The sequence below is a fragment of the Ursus arctos genome, unplaced genomic scaffold (genome assembly GCF_023065955.2).
Source record: "Ursus arctos isolate Adak ecotype North America unplaced genomic scaffold, UrsArc2.0 scaffold_17, whole genome shotgun sequence".
Classification (NCBI taxonomy): Eukaryota; Metazoa; Chordata; class Mammalia; order Carnivora; family Ursidae; genus Ursus; species Ursus arctos.
Window position 1 is genome coordinate 23,302,044 of NW_026622841.1, and position 26,079 is coordinate 23,328,122.

A 26,079-nucleotide genomic window follows, 5' to 3' on the forward strand; every position below is an offset into this window, starting at 1 on the left:
TGAACTTGGAGGGATGTTGCAACATTGGTTGTTATGAAGATTACAAGAGTTCATACATGTCAAATGCTTAAAACAGTGACTGGCAAATAATAAGCATTCAGTAACTGTTGCTAATAATATTACAACCACTGGCTATATGGTTTGGGAATACACTAAGGTTCTCTGAGTTTCAATTGCTGTAACTTTAAAATGGGGATAATACTTGCTGCTCCATTTAAGTATAAGACACGTATGAGGATAAAATAAGATTTTACGGTGAAAGTACTATGTAAAACACTCACAAACAAAAAGTTTTCCTCTTATCAATCATTATTATAATTAAAATAGATACACTTTTATCTGTAGATAAAAAGTGTAGATACACTTTTATCTGCAGAACTTCCCTGAATCAAGTGTTTTCAAGGTTAAGCGAATATGTGAATCATTAGGATGTAGGGAGGACATATTTGATGTTTTTTATTTAAATCTCGTCTTTGGTTTTTATTTTTGCTATATTTCATAATTTATGTGATATAGTAATATAGTAATAATTGCATCCAATTTATAAATAATAATTCTACCTGTTTGTAGGTGCTTAGAATTTTTTTTTACTGGAAAGGATACCTAATCAAAGTTTGAAGATCTACTGATCTAAAGAAATACTTGATATGGGCATCTTCATACAGTGTTAATTCAGGCTTTCTCTGCAACATGCGTCATCAAGTGCCTGACAACATCCCTTACAAGTGCCTTACAACTGTATTTATATACAATTATATACAATACATACAATTATACAATATACAATTATACATTGTATATACATTATATACAATATATATACAATTACATACAATACAATACAATTTATATACAATTTATATACAATACATCAAGTGCCTTACAACTCTGATTTTATATTAGGTAAAGGAATTACCTTAAGGAAATCATCAGAGATAAGCAGAAAGAGCTACATTTATAAATATTCATTGCAACATTATAGTAAAAGAAGTAATCTATACATTCATCAAACAAGGAAATATTTAAATAAATTGATATATTTATAGGTCCAGCCTCTATTCCATAGCTTAGCAAACTATAATAAAATTTTGAGGTTAGGTATTTTAAGAAGATTCCATAAAGAAACATTCCCAAAATATGTTAGGTGGAAAAATTAAGATATAAGGAGATACCAATATAGGTATATAGATATACAGAATGAAACCAATTCTAGTGAAAATGCACGTACACAAGACTGGAAAGAAATACACTACCATGCTGAAAGCAGTTATCTCTGGGGAGAGGGATTAAGAGGGATTAATTAAGGGATTAATTTTTAGTGTCTTCATACTTTTCTATATTTTCCAGTTTATCTGCATGTATTAGTTTTACAATAAGAAAGGTTTTTTTAAAAAAAAATATTGTAAGCCATACTTGTTATTCTTAGGCTTCAGATTCTCATTAATTGAATAACTTTTCTGGAGTATAAATCATAGGACCGGGAAGGACTTTAATTAGTTGTCACGGCCAATTCTGATAGATTTTCACTGATGAATTCATTTTTCAATGTTAAAGTGTTTTTTTATTTGTTTGGTAACCTAGCAATTTCAGTTTCTGTAATCTTTTTGAGCTTTCCGCAGAATATAGATAATGGCCAATTATCATTATTTTGCTAATAAGCATGACTGTATATCAATTTAACCAACAATTATTTAATGGACATTGGGTAGGTAGTATGGGGAATATATTCCTGAAATATGTTCCTGAGTCCCAGCCCTCACAGAGATTCCCCTTTAGTTAGGGAAATGAGACTAGTCATCATCAAATGTTGAACAATACTCAACCATATTTGATACATGTCAATTTCTGTGGTATTGACCATGCTTGTAACTTTAGACATCAACCTTTCTCTCAGCCTTAGCAACTAAAATTCTTCAAATTTCTTTATTGAGCCCATTCTCAAATTTCAGCTTCTTGGTGCTGAACTTGATGAAACCAGGAAGACTTGATGTTTATAAATATTACCTTGAATCAGAGGTTCTCAAACTTGACTATATGCCGGAAGTTTCTGAGGTACTCTGAAAAAATACAGATACCTGGGTCCTGCCCCCAAATATTCTGATTTAACTAGCCTGGTCTGAGAATAGCAGAGGGGAGAAGTGGAGGGTAGGAGTTTAAAGATAACCCTAAGCAATTCTAAAGTGTAGACAGTATTGAATATCATAGCCCTTAAATTAAAAACGGGCCCAAGGAAGAATTTTTGAGGAAATTTGAATTACTAAGACTGAAAGAAAGGATGAGGTCTAAACACTTACTGAAAGAGCATTTCTTCTGGAATGGTGACATAAGCCTAGGTATGAAAAGGCAGAGTTTGGGCTGTTTTCCCAGCTCTTGCAGAAACCCCTTCAGTGACATGTGTCCCGCTAGGAATCCAGGGGCACTGGGGCAGCTTCACCATGATATGCAGACTCTTAGCTCTTTCCTTGACATATGGGGCCTCTTCCTACCAAAGCTTTAATCTATGTGTAATGTTGCAGGGACTCATGCCTCTTTTATTTCCTCTACAGTAATAATAAGAGTTGCCATTTATTTAGCTTGCGTTAGTTACCAGATATTTTCATCCGTTTTCTCTGATCCTTACCAGAACCTTGAAGGAGAGTTGTTTTACAGATAAAGAAACAGGCTCAGTTAGGCAAGTTTTTGATCCAGGGTCACACAGAAATGTCAGATATTGGTTTCAAAGTTGGCTTCTCTCCCTGCTGCCCCTCATGTGACTTCTCGGCTCTGGTGGCCTACATCCAGGTCTTTTACTTTTCATACTTCAGTGTCTGACTGTGCAGATGTGTGCCTAAATAGAGCAGTGTCTCCTTAAAGGCTTGGTTTTGCCTTTTAAAAATTCTCTTTTCAGGGGCGTCTGGGTGGGTCAGTCGTTAAGTGTTTGCCTTCGGCCCAGGGCATGGTCCCAGCGTTCTGGGATCAAGGCCCACATCAGGCTCCTCCACCGGAAGCCTGCCTCTTCCTCTCCCACTCCCCCTGCTTGTGTTCCCTCTCTTGCTGTCTGTCTTTATCTCTGTCAAATAAATAAAAACTTAAAAAAAAAAAATTCTCTTTTCAGGGGCACCTGGGTGGCTCTGTCAGTTAAGCGTCTGCCTTCGGCTTAGGTCATGATCCCAGGGTCCTGGGATTGAGCCCCACATCGGGCTCCCTGCTCAGTGGGGAGCCTGCTTCTCCCTCTCCCTCTGCCTGCTGCTTCCCTTGCTTGTGCTCTCTCTTTCTCTGTCAAATAAATAAAATCTTAAAAAAAAAATTTCTCCTTTCAGAGAACGCTGTGAGGAGCTCCGTGCTGAATTATTTTGTATCCATCAGAAGAAGGTGTGCGAGGAGCGGAAAGCACAGATAGCTTTCAATGAGGAGCTGAAAAGGCAGAAACTGGTGGAAGAGCAGATGTTCTCAAGGCTCTGGGAGGAAGATCGATTAGCCAAGGAAAAGCGAGAAGCTGAAGAGGCAAGGAGGCAGAAAGAGCTGGTGGAGAACACACACCTGGGGCTGAATGCCCAGATCACCGGCATCAAAGCGCAAAGGCAGGCTGAGCAGCAGCTGAAGGAAGAGGAGGCACGCTTTGTGGTGGGCCATTTACGATGCTTGTCGCGGGATGATCCACTCAATGGGTATAGTACACAGTTGGCAGGCCTGCTACCATGCACTCTGCCTCATGGCCTGGCTAGTTCACAGGGCAGCAGACCATGGTCAGAGCCTTGGATTCCAAGGCACAGTCTGCAGTGCCATCCCCATCCCATTGCATAGGGCAAGTTACTTCACTACTGTGACTTGGTCTTTTTATCTAAAAAATGAGGCAAAAGGCACTTGTCTTTGTTGTGAGGATGAAATGTGATAATCATGGGCAGTACCTTGGAGGGCTAGTGGCAATTTGGCAACATCCCCCCATTCTTTAATATGGATAACTGACAGTTTCCAAATCCTATGTAAAGGGCTATACAGCAGCTACAGTGGCTCCTCCACCCCAGCCACCAAAATCAGTCATTTCGTTCCAACAAGGCCGTTGCCCCTACGATAGAGAAATTAGAACCGTCACTGGAAATGTATGAAAGCACTAAGAAAAAGTAGCAATTTTATATGTACGTAAAGGTTCCAGCAACTGATACTTTAATACCACCAAATTTAGGAAAAATGTATTTTTTCCTGGGAAATCCCAAGTATTGAAATTTAACACCATAAGAAATGCTAAAGGTAAGATATTTCAGAGCCCCAAAAATTTCCTGGGTTTGAGACTTTTCTTTTGGAGAATTTAGTGATCTCTAAATATTTTAGCTGCTCTAGAAACATTGAAATGGTGGTCCCCAAATTGCTTCTGTTGTAAGATACCCAGTGAGTCGTTTTTACTCACTATACTTCTGATAACAAATGTGTGGGTTTTTTCTCACACCAAACGATTCTCCAATTCTCCATGGACACTACCAGCTAGGTGACCTACAATTTGATTGAATTCTGACACTAGCTACCAGCAATAGTGGTAGGGTTTAAGGGCTCAGTCCCAGAAGACTGCTTGTACTCCAGAGGCCAGTCACAAATGGTGGGTCCTCAGGATACCCACACTTCTGTCCAACTTGGCTACAAAGTCAGAGATTCTCATAACTCCCCCTAAGTTTGATAATTCACTAAAATAACTCATACAACTCAAGAAAGCGCTTTACTTGCTATTACTGGTTGATTGTAAAAGGTACAAGTCAGAAACAGGCAAATGGAAGAGATGCATAGGGCAAGGTATGGGGGACAGTACAGGGAGCTTGCACACCCTCTCTAGGCATACCATGTTCCCAGTACCTCCTGTGTTCACCAGCCCTATCATTTGGCGTTTTAATGGAGGTTTTATTATGTAGGCATGATTAAATAAATCATTGACCATTGGTGATTGAACTCAATTTCTGGCCCCTCTCTCTTCTCTGGAGGCAGAGGGATATCCGGAACTGAAAGTTTCAACCCTCAAATCATATGGTTTGGTCTTTCTGGTTACCAGCCCCACCCTGAAGTTATGTAGGGGCTCCAGCCACCAGTCATCACGCGAAGGTACAAAAGATAGTCTTACCACTTCAGAGATCACAAGGGTTTTAGAAGCTATGTACCAGGACACAGGGATACAGACCAAATATTTATTTTTCTTTATACCATGCCTAGCTCTATTTCTACCTTCCTTTCAAAAAAACTTTTTAGGGGCGCCTGGGTGGCTCAGTCGTTGGGCATCTGCCTTCGGCTCAGGGTGTGATCCTGGCGTTATGGGATCGAGCCCTGCATTAGGCTCTTCCGCTGGGAGCCTGTTTCTTCCTCTCCTACCCCCCCTGTTTGTGTTCCCTCTCTCTCTGGCTGTCTCTCTCTGTCAAATAAATAAATAAATAAAATCTTTAAAAAAATTTTTTTTAAGAAAAATTTTTGGAAACAATTTTAGCCTCACAAGAAGTTGAAAAAATAGTGGAGTTCCTGCATACCCTTATGTAACCAAGCATTATATATGTATGTATTTATATTTGAATTTATATATTTACATATAACTATAAATACGAGGAAATTAACAAAAATTGTATGATTACCTTAATAGTTGCAGAAAAAACATTTGAAAGAATTCAGTATCCAATCATGTTAAAAATTATCAACAAATTAGGTATGGAAGGAAGTATCTAAACATAATTACAACAATATATGACAAGCCCATAGCTAACATCATGCTCAGTGGTGAAAGGTTTTAAGCTTTTTCTCTAAAATCAGGAAAAAAACAAGGGTACCTGCTGTTGCCACTTTGGGCAACAGAGGACTGGAAGTCCTAAACAGAGCACTTCAGTAAGAAAGAGAATAAAAGTTATCAGAATTGGAAAAGAAGAAATAAAATTGCCTCTATTGCAGATGATAAGATTTATACAGAAAAAGTTCTAAAGACTGTATCAAAAACTGTTCAATCTAATTAACAAATTCAGTAAAGTTGCAGGATACAAAATAAACATGCAAAAATAAGTTGCATTTTTTTTTTTTAGTAAGTTGCATTTGAAAACAAAACAAACCAGGAAATTGACATTGGTGTAATACCTTCAATTAAAGTTACTCTTTACTTAAATATAATAAAATCTTCTTTGGATTTCACCAGCTTTTACACGTAGCCCTTTGGGGGAAGGGGTATTGTTGTGTGAAATTTTATCACATATATAGATTTTTGTAACCACTACTAAAGTCAGGATGCAGAACTGTTCCATCATCCAAAGAAACTCCTATAAAGCTACTCCTTTATAATCTCCCTCCACCCTAACTCCCGGCAGCATTGATATATTCTTTATCATTATTATTTTGTGACTTTAAGAATGTTATATAAATCCTACCTTTTTTAATGTTTTATTATGAATATTTTCAAATGCACAGAGTTGAGAGTACAATGAACCCCTGTCTACTACTCTCCCTGTTTCAGCAGCTGTATAATTTTGCCATATTGGTTTCCTCTACCTCCCCCCAACCCCACTTCATTTTTATGTTTTAAAACATCAACCCCAGGGGTTCCTGGGTGGCTCACTTGGTTAGACTGCCTTCAGCTCAGGTCATGATCCCGGAGTCCCGTGTTGGGCTCAGTGGGGAGTCTGCTTCTCCCTCTGACACCCCCCACCCCATACTCTCCCTCTCTCTCATTCTCTCTCTCAAATAAATAAATAAAATCTTTAAAAAAAAATAAAACAAATAAAACATCAATCCCAGATATGTCATTTCCCCCTTAAATACATGTCAAGTATGCATCTCAACAACACGATTGAGGACGTTTTCTTACCCGTGCCAATATCAGACCTAAAAAAATTAACTGTGATTCCTTTTTTTAAAAAAATATTTTTTATTATATTATGTTAGTCACCATACAGTACACCCCTAGTTTTTGATGTAAAGTTCCATGATTCATTATTTGCGTGTAACACCCAGTGCAGCATGCGATACGTGCCCTCCTTAATACCCATCACCAGCCTATCCCATTCCCCCACCCCCTCCCCTCTGACGCCCTCAGTTTGTTTCCCAGAGTCCACAGTCTCTCATGGTTCATTCCCCCTTCTGTTTACCACCCCCCTTTCTTCTTCTCTTTCTCCTCCTACCGATCTTCCTACTTCTTATGTTCCATAAATGAGTTCCCTATGATAATTGTCTTTCTCTGCTTGACTTATTTCGCTTAGCATTATCTCCTCCAGTCCTGTCCATGTTGCAGCAAATGTTGAGAAATCGTTCTTTTTGTTTGTTTTTTTTTTTTTTTACAGATTTTATTTATTTATTTGACAGAGGGAGAGACAGCCAGCCAGAGAGGGAACACAAGCAGGGGGAGTGGGAGAGGAAGAAGGCAGGCTCCCAGCGGAGGAGCCTGATGTGGGGCTCGATCCCATAACGCCGGGATCACGCCCTGAGCCGAAGGCAGACGCTTAACGACTGCGCCACCCAGGCGCCCCGAGAAATCGTTCTTTCTGATGGCTGAGTAATATTCCATTGTATATATGGACCACATCTTCTTAATCTGATCATCTGTTGAAGGTCATCTCCGCTCCTCCCATGATTTAGCTATTGTGGACAATGCTGCTATGAACATTGGGGTGCATATGGCCCTTCTCTTTACTACGTCTGTATCTTTGGGGTAAATACCCAGTAGTACAATTGCTGGATCATAGGGTAGCTCAATTTTTAACTTTTTAAGGGACCTCCACACTGTTGTCCAGAGTGGCTGTACCAACTTGCATTCCCAACAACAGTGTAGGAGGGATCCCCTTTCTCCACATCCTCTCCAACAATTGTTGTTTCCTGCCTTGTCAATTTTTGCCATTCTAACTGGCATAAGGTGGTATCTCAAGGTGGTTTTGATTTGAATTTCCCTGATGGCTAATGATTTTGAACATTTTTTCATGTGTCTGTTAGCCATTTGTATGTCTTCATTGGAAAAGTGTCTGTTCATCTCTTCTGCCCATTTTATGATTTGTTTATTTGTTTTTTGCATATTGAGCTTGAGAAGTTCTTTGTAGATCTTGGATACCAGTCTTTTATCTGTAGTGTCATTGCAAATATCTTCTCCCATTCCGTGGGCTGCTCTTAGTTTTTTTGACTGTTTCCTTGGCTGTGCAGAAGCTTTTTATCTTGATGAAGTCCCACAAGTTCATTTTTTCTTTTGTTTCTCTTGCCTTTGGAGGTGTGTCATGAAAAAAGTTGCCGTGGCCAATGTCAAAGAGGTTGCTGCCTATGTTCTCCTCTAGGATTTTGATGGATTCCTGTCTCACATCGAGGTCTTTCATCCATTTGGAGTTTATCTTTGTGTATGGTGTGAGATAGTGGTCAAGTTTCATTCTTTTGCATGTAGCTGTCCAATTTTCCCAGCACCATTTATTGAAGAGACTGTCTTTTTTCCACTGGATGTTTTTTCCTGCTTTGTCAAAGATTAGTTGCCCAAAGATCCGAGGGTCCATTTCTGGGTTCTCTATTCTGTTCCATTGGTCTATGTGTCTGTTTTTGTGCCGGTATCATGCTGTCTTTGTGATCACAGCTTTGTAGTACAACTTGAAATCCGGCATTGTGATGCCCCCAGCTTTGTTTTTCCTTTTCAACAATTCCTTGGTGATTCGGGGCCTTTTCTGGTTTCACACAAAGTTAAGGGCTGTTAGTTCCATTTCTTTGAAAAATGTCATTGGTATTTTGATTGGGATAGCATTGAAAGTGTAGATTGCTCTGGGTAGCATAGACATTTTAACTATGTTAATTCTTCCGATCCGTGAGCATGGAATATTTTTCCATCTTTTTGTGTCTTCTTCAATGTCTTTCAAGAGTGATTTGTAGTTTCTAGAACATAGATCCTTTACATCTCTGGTTAAGATAATTCTGAGATAACATATAATTTTTGGTGCTGTTGTAAATGGGATGGATTCCCTAATTTCTCTTTCTTCAGTCTCATTGTTCGTGTATAGAAATGCAACTGATTTCTGAGCATTGATTTTTTATCCCGCCACATTACTGAATTGCTCTATAACTTCTAGTAGTTTGGGGGTGGAGTCTTTTGGGTTTTCCATATAGAGTATCATGTCATCTGCGAAGAGAGACAGTTTGACTTCTTCTTTGCCGATTTGGATACCTTTTATCCCTTTTTGTTGTCTGATCGCTGTTGCAAGGACTTCTAGTACTATGTTGAATAATAATGGCGAAAGTGGGCATCCTTGTCGTGTTCCTGATCTTAAAGGAAAGGCTTCCAGCTTTTCCCCATTGAGAATGATATTTGCTGTAGGCTTTTCATAGATGGTTTTTATGTAATTGAGGAATGTACCCTCTATCCCTACACTCTGAAGGGTTTAATCAGGAAAGGATGCAGTATTTTGTCAAATGCTTTTTCTGCATCTGTTGAAAGGTTCATATGGTTCTTGACTCCTTTCTTGTTGATATGATCTATCACACTGATTGATTTGCGATTTTTGAACCACCCTTGCATCCCAGGGATGAATCCCACTTGGTCATGGTGGATAATCCTTTTAATGTAGTGTTGGATCCTATTAGCTAGGGTCTTGTTGAGAATTTTGGTGTCCATATTCATCAGGGATATTGGTCTGTAATTCTCCTTTTAGATGGGGTCTTTGCCTGGTTTGGGGATCAAGGTAATATGGGCCTCATAGAATGAGTTTGGTAGTTTTCCTTCTGTTTTTATTTTTTGAAACAGCTTCAGGAGAATAAGTATTATTTCTTCTTTGAATGTTTGATAGAATTCCCCGGGGAATCTGTCAGGCCCTGGACTCTTGTTTTTCGGGAGGTTTTTGACCACTGCTTCAATCTCTTCATAATTAATCGGTCTGTTTAAAAAATCAATTTCTTCCTTTTTCAGTCTTGGTAGTTTATAGGTTTCCAGGAAGGCATGCATTTCTTCCAGGTGTTTAATTTATTGGCATAAAGCTGTTGATAAAAGTTTCTAATGATCCTTCCTATTTCATTGGTGTTGGTTGTTACCTCTCCCTTTTCATTCATAATTTTATTAATTTGGATCCTTTATTCTTTTGCATAAGTCTTGCCATTGGCTTATCGATCTTATTTATTCTTTCAAAGAACCAGCTTCTAGTTCTGTTGATCTGCTCTACTGTGCTCCTGGTTTCTACTTCATTGATCTCTGCTCTAATCTTGATCAACTGGTTACTCGTGCGTGGATTAGGTGTTTTTCTGTTCCTGTTCCAGCTTCTTGAGGTGAGAATATAAAAACTGCATTTTAGATTTTTCTATTCTTTTGAGTGAGGCTTGGATGGCTATGTATTTTCCCCTTAGGACTGCCTTTGCAGTGTCCTATAGGTTCTGGACCATTGTGTTTTCATTCTCGTTAGTCTCCATAAATTGTTTAAAATGATTTTTGATTTCCTGGTTTATCGAATCATTCTTGAGCAGGATGGTTCTTAGTTTACAAGTGTTTGAGTTTCTTCCAAATTTTTCCTTGTGATTGAGTTCCAATTTCAAAGCATTGTGGTCTGAGAATATGCAGGGAATAATTTCTGTCTTTTGGTATCTGTTGAGACCTGTTTTGTGACCCAGCACATGATCTGTTCTGGAGAACGTTCCATGTGCATTCGAAAAGAATGAGTATTCTTTTGTTCTGGGGTGTAGTGTTCTATATATATCTGTGAGGTCCATCTGGTCTAGTATGGCATTCAACGCTCTTGTTTCTTTGTCGATTTTCTGCTTAGGTGATCTGTCTATTGCTGATAGTGGAGTGTTGAGGTCCCCTACTATTAACGTATTTTTATCTATATGTCTCTTTATTCTGGTTAAGAGTTGGCTTGTGTATCTTGCTGCTCCCCTGTTCGGGGCATAGATATTTATAATTGTCATATCCACTTGTTGGATACATCCTTTAAGAATAATATAGTGTCCTTCTGTATCTCTAACTACAGTCTTTAGTTTAAAATCCAATCTGTCTGATATGAGAATTGCTACCCCAGTTTTCTTTTGAGGTCCATTGGCATGAAAAATGGTTTTCCATCCCTTTAGTTTCAGTCTGGATGTATCTTTAGGTTCAAAATGAGTCTCTTGTAAACAGCAAATGGATGGGTCATGTCTTTTTATCCAATCTGCAACCCTGTGGCTTTATGGGAGCATTTAGGCCATTCACATTGAGAGTGATTATTGAGAGATATGATTTTAATGATGTCATGTTGCCTGTAAAGTCTTTGTTTCTATAGATTGTAACTTTCTATTCTGTATCACTCTTGGGGCCTTTTTACTTTTATAGAACCCCCCTTAATATCTCCTGTAGGGCTGGTTTCATGGTTACGAAATTGGTCAGTGTCTGTCGATTCTGGAAGGTCCTTATCTCTCCATCAATTCTGAATGACAGCCTTGCTGGATAAAGGATCCTTGGCTGCATGTTTTTCTCTGAAAGAGCTTTAAAAATGCCCCCCAAACCCATTCTCTCATTCCAGGTCTGTGTAGACAGGTCTGATGTAATCCTGATATTTTTGCCTTTGTACGTGAGAAATTTCTTTGCCCTAGCCTCTTTCAATACTGTATCCTTGGATCTAATATTTGTGAATTGCACTATGACGTGATGTGGCATAGGTTTGTCGTGGTTGAGCTTGGGAGGGGTCCTCTCTGCCTCTTGGACACGAATTCCTGTTTCCTTTGCTAGATTAGGGAAGTTTTCAACTACAATTTGTTCAAATATCTCTTCTAGACCTCTGTTTTTCTCTACCCCCTCGGGGATGCCGATGATTCTGACATTGGAACGTTTCATTGAGTCAGTAATCTCCCGTAACCTACATTCTCGAGATTGGATTTTTTTTGAGCCAAGTTTCTGTTTTAGCTTTCTCTTCTACCATCCCATCCTCCAATTCACTAATTCGTCCTTCTGCCTCATTTACCCTGGCCGTCAGAGCATCTAGTTTTGATTGCATTTGATTCAGAGCATTTTTAATTTCTGCCAGACTCGCTCTCATTTCCGCCCTTAGAGATTCTATATTCTCATTAATATTTTCGTTAATTTTTTTTTCAAGTCTACACATCATCTTGACCATTGTTTCTCTGAACCCCATTTCTGACAATTTGGTTATATCCATTACCATCAGTTCTGTGGCAAAGGCCACAGACTCATTATCTTTTCTTTGCTGGGGAGGATTTCTCCTTCTCGTCATTCTGATGAGGAGAGGTTGCGGGGTTGCCCAGAGCCCAAATTATTGACCAGGACCCAGGCAGTGTGCACTTGTTTTATAGGGACCTTAGGGATGTGGGCTTCTTGATTTTTCAGCCTGCCTTCTGGGGGAGGGGTCTGCTGCGCTGATACTCAGGCAACCCTGTTTGGGTAGAGTCACCCTGTCCCCTGCGAGGGGGGATGGGGATGGGCACAATGTGAGCTGGTATTTCCGGCCTTTTGTTCTCTGGCGGCTTTCCCTGGCGGTTTTCTGTGGCTCTTCTGAGAGTCAGAGCAGCAGTGGCCGAATTCCAGCCTCTGTCTCAGAACAGAGAGATCACAGTCCGCTCTCCACTGAGCTCTCCTGGCCTCTTTAACTCTGTTTCTGTTGGTGCTACTAAAAACCCTGCAGCATCCCGGGTTGTGCACCCCACAGCCGGTGTCCCAGCCCTTACTTCCAGGGCCGGCACGTCTCTGTCCTTTGTGCTTTTAACACTGCCAGCCACCTCCGGTTCCGTGTACGCTCCCAAGCTCTCTGTTTCAGTGTGGTTCGCACGCATTCTGGAGTGCCGGTTTTCAGTCTGGTCGGGCACACGCTTCCAAGCTCCCGGTTTCAGTCCGGTTCTGGAGCGCCGGTTTTCAATCTGGACTCACGCAGGTTCCCAGGCTCACGGTCTCAGTCTGCTCTCTCGCAGGTGCCGGTTCTCGAGTCCGGCCCACTCCCCAGTGCAGGTGGCTACTGCTTCCCGGCTCCCGAGCTCGGCAGCTCCCTCCCCCTTCCGTTTATCTTCCGATAACTGTGATTCCTTTTTATCATCTAAAATCAGCATCAAATTTCCATCATTGTCTGAATTACATGATATTTAAATCCGAATCCAAACATGGTTTTTATAGTCTCTTTAGAAAGAGGGACTGTTTCTTACTCAAACCAGGGGACACTTGAGGTCGAAGGGGGTGCAAGAAATTCATTACGTCAGCACAACAGGTGCACAATCAGAACTACCCTGGAGAAACCAAGACATGATGAGCTGCTTTTAGGTCTCTAAATCTTGAACACTTCTCTCCTGTCCTATCCCATCTCCCCCATGTCTCATAGTGGGGGTTTTGTTGATTGCTTCCTCCTGGTGTAGTCAGCCTTACTTTAAAAAAAAATGTGGCCTGCTGTTCTACTGGCTTTCATTTTTTATAGCCATTGCTTTTCCTTAGATGTAGCAGAGGATTTTCCCATTTTCTTTTGACCCTCACAATTCAGGATTTACTATTTATGACATAAATAAGAAAGTCTAGCATATAACTGTCTTCTCACAAACCAGTGATTATGGTGACTGCGGCTGTTGCGAGTCTCTGTTAAAGCACATTGGGAATTGTTTACCATCCTCACTATTGCCACGTCATCTCTTGTCCCAGGTGGGCAAGTATTTATCCCTCCAGGACTGCTCAGCTGCCTCCGGCAGGAGGACAAATGCTGCAGTTTATACCATACCCAGATTTTCTAGCAAACCCACAATGCCCGACAACATTGGTGTCCCAGTTAAAACTGCTTGATTGGCCAGGCAATTAAGCCAGCCTGGAGGGTCAGAAAGATAAGAAAATGAGAGGAATGGGGGGAGTACTCTTTTTTTTTTTTTTAAGATTTTATTTATTTATTCGACAGAAATAGAGACAGCCAGCGAGAGAGGGAACACAAGCAGGGGGAATGGGAGAGGAAGAAGGAGGCTCACAGCGGAGGAGCCTGATGTGGGGCTCGATCCCATAATGCCGGGATCACGCCCTGAGCCGAAGGCAGACGCCCAACCGCTGTGCCACCCAGGCGCCCCTGGGGGGAGTACTCTTAAAGAACACAATGCATACAATTTAATTTTGTATATGTAGCTGATGGCACATTTCCAGTTTGGGGCTCCTGGTGCTGCTTAGTAATGTGTCCATATCTAGATTTGCGGGTGTACACAGAAGAGGAAAGTCTGGAAGGCCAATACACTGAAATGTTGAGTGTGGTAGTGGGTGTTGGGTATTAGGATTAAAAGTGATTTCTCTCTATACTTTTCTGCATTTTGAACTCCACAACCATTTATTATTTCATAATCATACACAGCACAAAGTGCTATTGCTGACTCAGCAATGAAAAGGCAAGTTTTCTATCTTACAGTTCCTCTAAATTCAGGTGTGTGTATCTCCAAGAAACCCTTGATTCTCAGTCTCTTACGTGAAATGCATTACCTTGTATGTTTCGTTCAAATATCCTGATACATAATCTTCATTATTGTTTTACCTTAGGAAAATGACAAAGCACAGGTGAAACTTGAGAACGAACAGGATAAGCTGAAGAAACAGAAGACCAAACAGGAAATTAGGGCTGCTTTGCAAAAAGCCCTTGAGGAGAAAATAGAACATATTCAGCAGGAATACAGAGAAGAACAGGACTTGAACATGAAGCTTGTGCAAAGGGCCCTTCTAGACTTACAGGAAGAGGCTGATAAAAAGAAGCAGAAAAGAGTAAGATGTTTATTCAGTGCCTACTGTGTGCTGGCTGAGGTAGCTTGCTCAGCTTTCAGTCTTACCGGAGCCAGCCGCATGCAAAATGAACCATATTGTGCTACTCTGCAGCGTGGTCCACGAACCGGCAGCATCAGCAGCATCTGGGAGGATGTTAGAAATTCGTAGCCTCCAGAGTCAGTCTCCAAATCGAAATCTTGGGAGGGGCAAGAAATCTGTTTTAGCAAGCTCCCCCAAGGGATTCTGATGCCCACTGAATTTGAAGCACTCCTATAACGTGGAGTTGGCACTGTGATAGCAGGATGGGAGTGAAGGAAGTGAGTGACTGAGTATGCGGGGAGGCTGGGGAAGACATCACTGAGAAAGTGGTATTCGAGTTGGACTTCGAAAGATATGTAAAGTTTTGTCAGGCAGAGAATAGAGAAAAGCATTCCAGTATGTATTCAGTGGTCTGTTCTTTTGAAATTTGTATTGAACTCTTGAGGGCATTGTGCTTTTCCTATAGGTACTATTCTTTTTGTTCCTTTTTAAAAATAAACCTTATTTTTTAGAGCAGTTCTAGGTTCAGAGCAAAATTGAACGGAAGATACAGAGATTTCCTATGTACTCCCTGCCCACACATGTGGCATAGCGTCCCTCACTACCAACATCCCCCAACCAGAGTGGGACATTTGTTACCATTGATGAACCTACATCAGTACATCATTATCACCCAAAGTCCGTAGTTTACATAAAGGTTTAACCTTGGTGTTGTATCTTCTGTGGGTTTGAACAAATATAAGATGACATGTAGCCACCATGAAAGTATCATACAGAGTAATTTCACTAGGCTAAAATCCTCTGTGCTTCCCTGTTCATTCTTCTCCCCTGACTCCAAACCCTTAGAAACCACTCATCTTTTTACTGTCTGCACAGTTTCACCTCTTCTAGGATGTCATGAAGTTGGAATCACACAGTATGATGCCTTTTTAGATTCACTTATTTCACCAAGGACTGTGCATTTAAGTTGCCTCCAGGCCTTTCCTGGCTCTACAGCTCATTTCCTTTTCACTCTGAGTAACATTCCATTGTGCGGATGGACCACAGGCTATCCAGTCACCTACTGAAGGATATCCTGGGTTGCTTCCAGTTTTAGTGATAATGACTAAAGCTGCTGTACACATTTGTGTGCAGGCTTCTCTGTGGCGTTTTCGGATCATTTGGGTAAATACCAAGGAGTGTAGTTGCTGGGTCATATGGTAAGAGCATGTTTAGTTTTCTAAGAAACTGCTAAATTGTCTTCCAAAGTGACTACTATTTTGCATTTCCATGTGTTCAGGGTCAACTGTACATTCTAGAGGCTTTGGCTCAGGGTGGAACTACAAGCACGGACTCCACTGCTCGTTGAGCAGATCTCAGTGAGCTCTGCTGGGTTGGCCGGGGTGCACCCTGCAAAGGAATGTGTGGTGTCCACGACTGAGTTTAGAATCACTGTGACTTGGGCTTCTGTGTCTAATAGAGCCAGGAATGTTTGGTGATTGCCTTTCTCCCAGTGGGCCACCAGAGTTGTAAATGGACAATTGTGCAGGTGGGACAAGCTCTGAGGAACTGCCAAATCCCTAGGGTAATTCTCTGGGAGACTGGCAAGCCTGCAGGTTAGGGAAGTTGTTTGGGAGAGAGAGAGCCTTGGGACTCTCTGAAGGCCTCTGAGACATTAGGATTGGACTCTGGAGTGAGGTAATCGCTTGTTTTAAAGAGAGGAGCTCACTTCGGGGTTGTCCCAATATAAGATCATTGGGCATCCCCAATTGGTGGAGCTGCCAATACAAGGCCCCCTGTTATTTGAAGTGTCTCAGACATTGCTTCCTGCCAGATTTGGCATGGGAGCTCCACGACCAGGAGGTGGGAAGGTTGCTCTGCAAGGTGGGTTAGGGTTTGGATACTTCTCCATTGTATGGATGTACCACGTTTCATTGTCAGTCTGTGGATATTTAATTTGTTTGAATTTTTTGGCTATTATAAATAATGCTACTGTGAATATTCTTGTGTAAACTTTTGTTTGGACATAGGTTTTTGTTTCTCTTGGCATATACCTAGGAGTAGAATTAATGAGGCCTAAGGTAACTTTAAGTTTTTGAGTACTTGCCTAATTGTTTTCCAAAGTGGCTTCACCATTTTATATTCTCACTAGCAGTGTACACAGTTTTTGATTTCTGCACATGCTTGTTAGCACTTGTTATTTTTTGTCTTTTTTATTTTAACCATCTTAGTGTGTCTGAAGTGATCTGTTATTGAGGTTTTGATTTGCATTCCTTAATGACTAATGATGTTGAGCTTCTTTTTCTGTGCTTATTGACCATCTGTATATCTTCCTTGGAGAAATTTATTTGAACCTATTTGAAATTTCAAGAAATCTATTCCAATAATTTTTCCAATTTTTAATTGGGCTATTTGTCTTTATTTATTTATTTATTTATTTTTTAAGATTTTATTTATTTATTTGACAGAGATAGAGACAGCCAGTGAGAGAGGGAACGCAAGCAGGGGTAGTGGGAGAGGAAGAAGCAGGCTCATAGCGGAAGAGCCTGATGGGGGGCTCGATCCCATAACGCCGGGATCACGCCCTGAGCCGAAGGCAGACGCTTAACGACTGCGCCACCCAGGCGCCCCTATTTGTCTTTATTATTGAGTTGTAATAGTTCTTTATATGTTCTAAGTACAAGTCCCTTACGCATAAATTGTGTGTAAATTTTTTTTTCATCCTTGGGTTGTCTTTTCACTTTCTTAATGGCTTAAAGTGCAAAAGTTCACTTTCTTTTTTTTTTTTTTTTTTAAAGATTTTATTTGACAGAGATAGAGACAGCCAGCGAGAGAGGGAACACAAGCAGGGGGAGTGGGAGAGGAAGAAGCAGGCTCACAGCGGAGGAGCCTGATGTGGGGCTCGATCCCATAACGCCGGGATCACGCCCTGAGCCGAAGACAGACGCTTAACCGCTGTGCCACCCAGGCGCCCCAAAAGTTCACTTTCTTAATCCCTTAAATTGCAAAAGTTTTAATTTTGACGAAGTCCTATTTATCTCTATTTTGTTTTGTTGCTTGTGCTTTTAGTGTTATATCTAAAAATCTATTCCTACCCCAAGGTTACGAAGATGGGGTCCTATGTTTTCTTCTTAAAGTTTTACAGGTTTAGTTCTCACATTTAGGCCTTTGATCCATTTTGAGTTAAATTTTGTGTATGGTGTGAGATAGAGGTCCGACTTTATTCTTTTGCATGTAGCTCTCCAGTCGTCCCAGCACCATTTGTTGAAGAGACTGTTCTTCCCCTATAGAATTGTCTTGGTACACTTGTCAAAATCAATTGATGGTGAATGTGAGGGTTTATCTCTGGACTCTCGTTTCTATTCCATTAATCTATGTGTCCATCCTTATGCCAGTAGCACATATCCATATGTCTTGATCACTGTATCTCTGCAGTAAATTTGAAATCAGGAAATGTGAATCCTCCAACTTTGTTCTTTTTAAAATTGTTTTGGGTTTTCTGGCTCTCTTGCATTTCCATATGAATTTAGAATCAGCTTGTCGATTTCTGCATAGAAACCCTTTGGGATTTTGATAGGGATTGTTTTGAATCTGTAGACCAAATATAGACAGTTGCCATTTTAATGGTATTGCCTTCTGATCCATGAATGTAAGATGTCTTTCCACTTATTTTTTCAGTTTCTTAGTTTTCAGAGTACAAGTTTTACCCTTCTTTTGTTAAATTTGTTCCCAAGTATGAGACTATGAATGCAAGTCATACTGAGGGTACAGTTCAGACCTTGCCAGTCCTCCCCCAGATCTATGGTATTCTCAAAAGAAGTCAGAACAGAGATTGGATGGAACGGCACAAGTATAATGCTATGAACAATAGAGAAGCGAACTAAAAATGCCAGCATTGCAAAACCCAGTTCACAGTCTTAGCTGCACATTAAAATAACTTGGGGGGGCGCCTGGGTAGCGCAGTCGTTAAGCATCTGCCTTCGGCTCAGGGCGTGATCCCGGCGTTCCGGGATCGAGTCCCACATCGGGCTCCTCCACTGGGAGCCTGCTTCTTCCTCTCCCACTCCCCTGCTGTGTTCCCTCTCTCGCTGGCTGTCTCTCTATCACATAAATAAATAAAAAATCTTAAAAAAAATAAAATAAAATAACTTGGGGAACTTAAACGCTGTTCATTAGATCGGAGTCTCAGGGTGAGATTCAGCCCTTGGTACTTTAAAAAGCTCCCAGGTGATTCCAAAGTATAGCTAAGGCTGAGAATGTCTGTTATCAAAGTATCAAGTGACCATCTTCTAGTCAGGAACAGTGCTATCATAGTAGTAATGCCTTATTTTGTTTATCAGGTTACAATTTCATAACCTACCTAACTGAAAATAAATGAAGATAAAGCTGTATAATTGAAAATTATCCGGGAACTGCTTTGAAAAATACTTTGGGAAAGTGTTTGAAGTAACTTATTCAAAAATGTATTATAAAGCACAAGTACAAAGAATAGCACAATAAAACCCATACGTCCGTCACTCAGCTTCAGCAACCATGGACTAATGGTCATTTCGTATTGCATGGGTGCCCCACCTGTCCCCTTCCACCACTCGTGAATATTTTGAACTAAATCCTAGAGGGTGTGTTTCATCTATGTGTCGGTATGTAGTTCTAAAAAAATGGGATTGTAGCTGTAAATGGTTGTTTTAAAACTTATCCTCTGTACCATTATCACCTACAAGCTTAACAACATGAGGTAATTCTTCTGTTGTGTAGGAAGACATGGCAAGAGAACAGGAGATATATCGTCAGTATGTGGCGCAGCGGCGTGAGGAGGAGAGAGCCCAGGAGAAAGAACTAGACAGAATATTAGAGGCAGAGAAGGAAAAGAAGTTTGCTGAGACGGACAAGGAGCTGAGACTTGAAAAGGAGGCAAGGAGACAACTTGTGAATGAGGTCATGTGTACAAGAAAACTTCAAGTTCAAGAAAAATGTAAGGACGTGAGTTATGATAATATTATAGTTGGGCCTTAATTCAACTTAAGTAGCAACCAAAACATTTATTAAGTAGGTATTATGTGTAAAATGATATGAGGGGTGTAAAAAGGATTAAGGCAAGACCCCTGCCTTGTAGAACTTACCTAATTTAATACATGAGTATAGACATATGAAGAGTTTTATATCCTAGCAGATTGTGAGCAGTCATGTGAGAGATGTTCTGAAGGTTAAAGGAACAGTATGTCCATTGAATGGTTTGTGCACCTCAGTGACTGTAAAGGAAAGTAAGAAGGTAGGACACAGTGCATACACCCCTCCTGCCTTTTATCTGTCCCTCTTTTCTTTCTGTAGGTGTCTCCATACCTCCATACCTTTACTTGGGTAGTTTTCTCTGCTTGTGATGCTTTTTTTTTTTTAAGATTTTATTTATTGGGGTACCTGGGTGGCTCAGCCATTAAGCGTCTGCCTTCGGCTCAGGTCATGATCCCAGAGTCCTGGGATCGAGCCCCACATCGGGCTCCCTGCTCGGCAGGAAGCCTGCTTCTCCCTCTCCCACTCCCTTTGCTTGTGTTCCCTCTCTCACTGTCTCTCTCTGTCAAATAAATAAAAATAAAATCTTTACCAAAAAAACCAAAGCTTGCTATTTAAAAAAAAAAAAGATTTTATTTATTTATTTGAGAGAGAGTGCACGAGAGAGAACAGGAACGAAGGGAGGGGCAGAGGGAGAAGGAGAAGCAGACTGCCGGCCCAGCAGGAAGCCCAACGGCATGGGGCTCAACCCCGGGACCTAGAGATTAGGACCAGAGCCAAAGACAGACGCTTAACCAATTGAGCCACCCAAGGCACCCTTGCTTATGATGCTTTTGATCTTGAGAAATCTTGGCGAATCCTTCAAGGCCAGCTCAGATGTCTCATTCCTCAAATATGTCCCCTTATTCATAATAAGTCCTCTTTCTGGGGCTCTCACTGTGGCTTGCTCACATCCCTGTCTTAGCACACCTTTGTATTCCCTCAGCTCCAAACAGTACTTGGTCAGAAAAGGAAATATTTGTTGAGAAGGTGAACTGCCACCTTCAGATTTCCACTGTTCCAAGTTCAGCCCAGTGAATAGGGGAGGCAGTAGATGGACCCATTTACCATTCGGGTACCATTAGACTTCACACTAGTTGTCTTTGCAAGAGAAAGCTCATTGATTCTCTACTCCAGGAATTTATAACAGCCGTTGAAAATTGTTAAGCCCGTATTGGGTGGAGTTATAAGAAAATGAGAAAAAAGCTGATAAGCTAAAATATTTCTGTATTTATCCATGATAAATGTTTTAAAATATATTGAGACAACATGGAAAATTTAAGTACTTGGGGCCATTTTTAAACAAAGAAACAAAATCGACTATAATTCTACCACCCAGGAATAGCTACTATTCACAACTTCGTGTATTTCCTTCCAGTTTTTTTACTGTGTATATAGTAAATTGGAATTTACGTTGAATATATTGTTTGACAGCCTGCCTTTGCCACTTACCATAAACATTTTTCTAACACATTTTTTTTCAATTATAGAATTCGTAATGCTGCCTAGAAATCCATCATAAAAATGGACCATCATTTATTTTACCTAAACACAACTAATGGATTTTCAGATTATCATGAATCTTTTTACTACTATTTTAGAATTGCGGGTTACTATCTCTGTACGTAGTTCTTCTTGGCTCATATATGATTATTTAAGAAAAGTTCCTATAAATGTATTTGGGGGCCAAAGATATGTACATTTCAGATGTATATTTCCCAGTTGTATTTATTCTTTGTGGACTCTGTTTTCTTTGCCATATTTTCACCCTTACTGGATGCTTATGTTTTTAAAACTTGATTTATAAATGCCTTTATAATATTATAAACTCAGGCCTTTTCCAACATGAACTTTGTCATAAACTGTTTTATTAACATAAATGACAACAGAACTGTTTGTCCTCAAGAAGAGAAAGTTAAGAAGTGTTCTAATAGTGGTAACCTGGTTTGAAAAAGGCTGGCCATAGATTTTCAATGAAAAATGGTTAAGAAAAAAAATCTGTATAGATCACACACATCAAACCTAACCCTCTTCCTCCCTTGATGGAGAGGACTACTTCTACCCTCTTGACCTAAGATTCAGTCCAGTGATTGTAGGCTCTGCCTCTCTAAAGACAGGATGGCGTCGATGCCCAGAGGGATGCCAGCAAGTTTTGTCTGAAGAAAGTCATTTATCAAAAATTACTTTTGTCTTTCTTAAGTGCAACGAAAGGCAAAAGAACAGGAAGAGCGTACTATGGAACAGGAACGCATAAATGAAGGTCTTAAGGAGCTTAACCGTGAAGAGAAGGAGAATTTTGCAAGGTATGATTTTGTTTTCTTTATTATTGTTTACTGCCTTCAAAAGGGGAAGATTTTTCATGTAGAGAGAGGACAATGTGCCATCACTCGTGCAGTATTGACATTTTTTTTATGTATTACATTTGTCCTAAAAGCTCCAGTCAGTCAATACAAAATTCCATATGAAAATAAGCACCAAACATCTCGGTAAAATTAAATTTTATTGCTATTGTGTACATTATGATTATAGACATTAGGTATTAAACTGAACGAATACCTTAAAAAATAAAATAAGTTAGAAACAGTTTTTAAAAAATAGGCTCCAGGGGCGCCTGGGTGGCTCAGTTGTTAAGCGTCTGCTTTCAGCTCAGGGCGGGATCCCTGCGTTATGGGATGAAGCCCCGCATCAGGCTCCTCTGCTGGGAGCCTGCTTCTTCCTCTCCCACTCCCCCTGCTTGTGTTCTCTCTTTCACTGCCTGTCTCTCTCTGTCAAATAAATAAATAAAATCTTTAAAAAAATTTTTTAAAATAGGCTCCAACATGAAATCCTAGTGAAATAACAAGACTGTTCTTTCCCATGAAATAAACCCTGAAACACAGTGTGGCTTGATAAGTTGGAGTAGCAGAAATGGCTTCTGAGGATAGAGTCCATGCAAAATGTCCTCAGAAGAATTTTTGTAGCCTCACTGGGCTGGAAAACTGGAATGTTCTAGGTGCTTTGGGAAATACCACTGCCTTCCTCTGATAATGCCTCTCTGATCGCCGCCACCAGGCTCCAGTGGACGGAACAGGCAGATGCCTGCCTCCCTGCAGCATTTCTTGGACCATAGCGCTCCTTTTGCACCGATGACCAAGATACCCAATTCAGATGATCATTGTGGTGGAGGAAAACGACTTGGCTCCTCTAATTGCTGGTCCCCTTTCATGTGCGTTTGTCCTGTCCCATGACGTACACATACTTGGTACATAGAAATTAGCTCTTTTCATTCTAAAGAGTAGGGTTTAGTTTAGGAGCACTCGTAATAGTTTCTGGCCTACCCTGCTGACTTCTGCTACTGCCTCTGCTCTGGAGGTCTTTCCTTCTCACTTCTGAAAAGTTCGTTGTTGGAGATGTGAGGGGGACTTGAAAATAGCAACATGCTTCCCTGCCCAGCTTCTGAATCAACTGAGAGAGAAGAAAAGCAAGTCTGTGTGGAAGGTATCATAGCAACCTGTTGGTGCATAACAGAATACCCTACGATTGTGCCTTCAAGTGAGTTCTGATTCTCTCATGATTCTCTGGTTGACAAGGCTCACTTGGGTGGTTCTTCCTTGGGGTCCCTCATGTGGTTCTTGTCAGATGTTAGCCAGGGCTACATTTATCTGAGGGCTCAACTGCCCCGGACACCTATGATACCTACTCAGGTAGCTGGCAGTGTGTGCTGACCGCAGCTGGGGGACTTGCCTGGTGTTACCACCCACAACCCCTTCATGTGGCCTCTGCATGTGCTGGGGCTTCTCGCAGTGCGCTGGCTGGTTCTGACAGGGAGAGCTCCAACGACAGGAAGGGGAAGCTGCCAGGCCATGAAGGGCTGCCCGTAGGACTGGCATAGCATCACTTTTGTCATATTCTGTTGGTCATACGGGCCTATCCAGAATCAGGGGAATGGAGACGGAAGCTCCATCTCTTGATAAGGGGAACAGAGGTTCACACTGCAGAAGAGCATATGGGAGAGGAGATGCTACTGTGACCATCTCTGGAAAATGAATCTGCCGCAGACGCATGGGCATGCTTTCTTTTCTGATAAAAGCTGATATTTAAAAATGTGGTGTAGAAAATGGCATGACCACTGTGGAGAACGGTATGAAGTTTCCTCAAAAGTTAAAAATAGAACTACCATGTGATCCAACCATCCCACTTCTGGGTATATATCCAAAATAATTGGAAGTGGGACGTTGAAGGGATATTTACACAGCCATGTTCATAGCAGCACTATTCACAGTAGCCAGGAGGTGGAAATAACCCACATGTCCATTAACACATGAATGGATAAACCAAATGTGATATATACACACAACGGAATATTATTTAGCCTTAAAAAGGAAGGAGATCCTGTCAGATGCCACCTCATGCATGAACCCTGAGGACATTTTGCTAAGTGAAATAAGCCAGTCACAAAAAGACAAGTGCCATATGATTTCTCTTATACGAGATCCCTAGAGTAGTCAAATTCATAGACACAGCAAATAAAATGGTGGTTGCCAGAGGCTGGGGGGAGGGCGAAAAGGAAATCGTTGTTCAGTGGGTGTAGCATGTCAAGTTTGCAAAATGAAAACGTCCCCGAGAACTGATTCATAACAATGTGAATGTACTGAACACTACTGAACTATACACTTAAAAATTGTTAAGTGGTCAATTTTATATTATGTGTTTTTTACCACAGTTAAAAAAAAACACTATAAAATTTAAAATGTGGTTTATATGTTTAAAATGTGGCTTATGTATGGAGGAGACAGAGTGAGGCACACTCAGCCAGCCAGGCCCCAGCGGTGCCAGCCCATTCCTGCTCTCTCCAGCAGGAGTGTGGCCCTGGGATAGAAAGCAGAGTGGAAAACCAGCAGACTAGCCTGTTCCTGGCTGGACTAGTAGAAAAGTCACTTCTTCCTTGGAAAAGAGTGGGAGAGGGGATGGAGAGAGGCCAAGGACTCACTCCTGGTAGCAGGAAATATTCTGAGTGGGCCAGAAGCATTCCCTCCCTAAAATCAATATTTATTCTGTTTATCTTAATTATTATTGTATAATAAACACGTTATTGAGTTTTCCATCTATTTTTTCCCATCTCACCCCGATTTTAATGGGAATTTTAATTTGACTTCAAAAGTTACATTTTAATTATAATACCCTAAATGAATCCAACTGCTTGCTTTTACAATTTCGTGCTTTGACATTTCTAATATCTTAGGCGTTCCAGTGTGGCCCAGGAATACAGGAAGCAACTTCAGATGCAAATGTCCTACCAGCAGCAGGCCCGGGAAGCGCTGAAGGAAGAGGAACGCCGAGAGTTTGAAGCAGGAGTAGCAGCAAACAAGATTTGCCAGGACAAGATCAGGGAGATTCTGTCCTTCCATCAGGTGCTGCCCCGAAACATTCATCCCATGCGGAGGGCATGCCCTGATAAGCTTCCACCATAGTTTCATCAACGTGAATATATTTTTTCTCAGTCTTTTAATGTTTTTAACTATAATATGCTTGTCTGTTCCTTTCAACTCATGGATAAACTTGCTTTATTTCTCTGAGTTTGCATAATTTTATGTAATGTTATTCCTTCAAATTAAACTTAGTGCCTTTTTTTAGACTTTATAGTCTTACAAATCTGAATGATTTATTTCATCACACAGTTATTTTCCTGACTTACCCCCATACCCCACACCTTCCTTTCTTGTTCATTTGTTAATAACTACACTTTCTTCCCACCTCATCCACTCAAATGCCCATTTCCTCTTTCCTTTCTCTCATGTACATAATTGCCTATGTCATATACATAATTCACCATATCAATAAGGCAGAGCTGGGCCTAACAGCCACTTTCATTAGCCCACTTACTTAATTAATATTACACAAATATTTACCTCGCATGTGACTTTAGCAAGAACAGAGTAAACCCCTTGCTTTTGTGGAGCTTATGTCCTGGTAGAGGAAACCAATGTATTAAATGCTTTAAAGCAGGAAATGGCGAGAGTGCTCGAAGATCAGTTTGAGCAGCTGATACTTGAGTGAAGCAGCCATATGGTTATCTGGGCAGAAACATCCCAGGCAGAGGAAAGAGCCAGTGCAAGGGCCCTGGGGCAGAAGTCTGCTTAGTGCGTCTGAGGCATAGCCTTTGCGCTAGAGTGGAGTGACTGAGGAGAGAGTGGTAGAAGATTAATCGGAAAGGCAGTGAGGGCTAAGTGATGTAAGGCATTGGAGCCATGGTGAAGCCTGGCTTTTACTTGGCTACAAAGAGCTGTTACAGGATTTTGAGCAGAAGAGCGACATAAGATACAAGAGGATTGCTGCCTGCTGTGTTGAGAACAGACCTTGGGGAGTCAAAAACAGACTCAGTTAAGGAATGATCACAGTAGCCCAGG

The 26,079-nt window shown here is 40.9% G+C and overlaps 1 protein-coding gene across 4 annotated transcripts in view; it reads left to right on the plus strand.

Moving 5' to 3' along the window:
- The window catches only part of CFAP53 (cilia and flagella associated protein 53), a 37,530-nt gene extending 12,223 nt beyond the window's left edge, over window positions 1-25,307 (plus strand). For 2 of the 4 annotated variants that reach the window (XM_026496314.3, XM_048218518.2), the window contains exons 4-8: window positions 3,300-3,603; window positions 14,411-14,629; window positions 19,403-19,619; window positions 21,894-21,996; window positions 24,915-25,307. In XM_026496314.3, coding sequence (XP_026352099.1) covers window positions 3,300-3,603; window positions 14,411-14,629; window positions 19,403-19,619; window positions 21,894-21,996; window positions 24,915-25,143 — 1,072 coding nt within the window. In that variant the 3' untranslated portion in view covers window positions 25,144-25,307. Of the gene's footprint in view, window positions 1-3,299; window positions 3,604-14,410; window positions 14,630-19,402; window positions 19,620-21,893; window positions 21,997-22,744; window positions 23,225-24,914 lie in introns of all 4 variants that reach the window. The other 2 variants (XR_007189902.2, XM_048218517.2) reach the window with 2 other exon arrangements.
- Window positions 25,308-26,079: the final 772 nt, after the last annotated feature.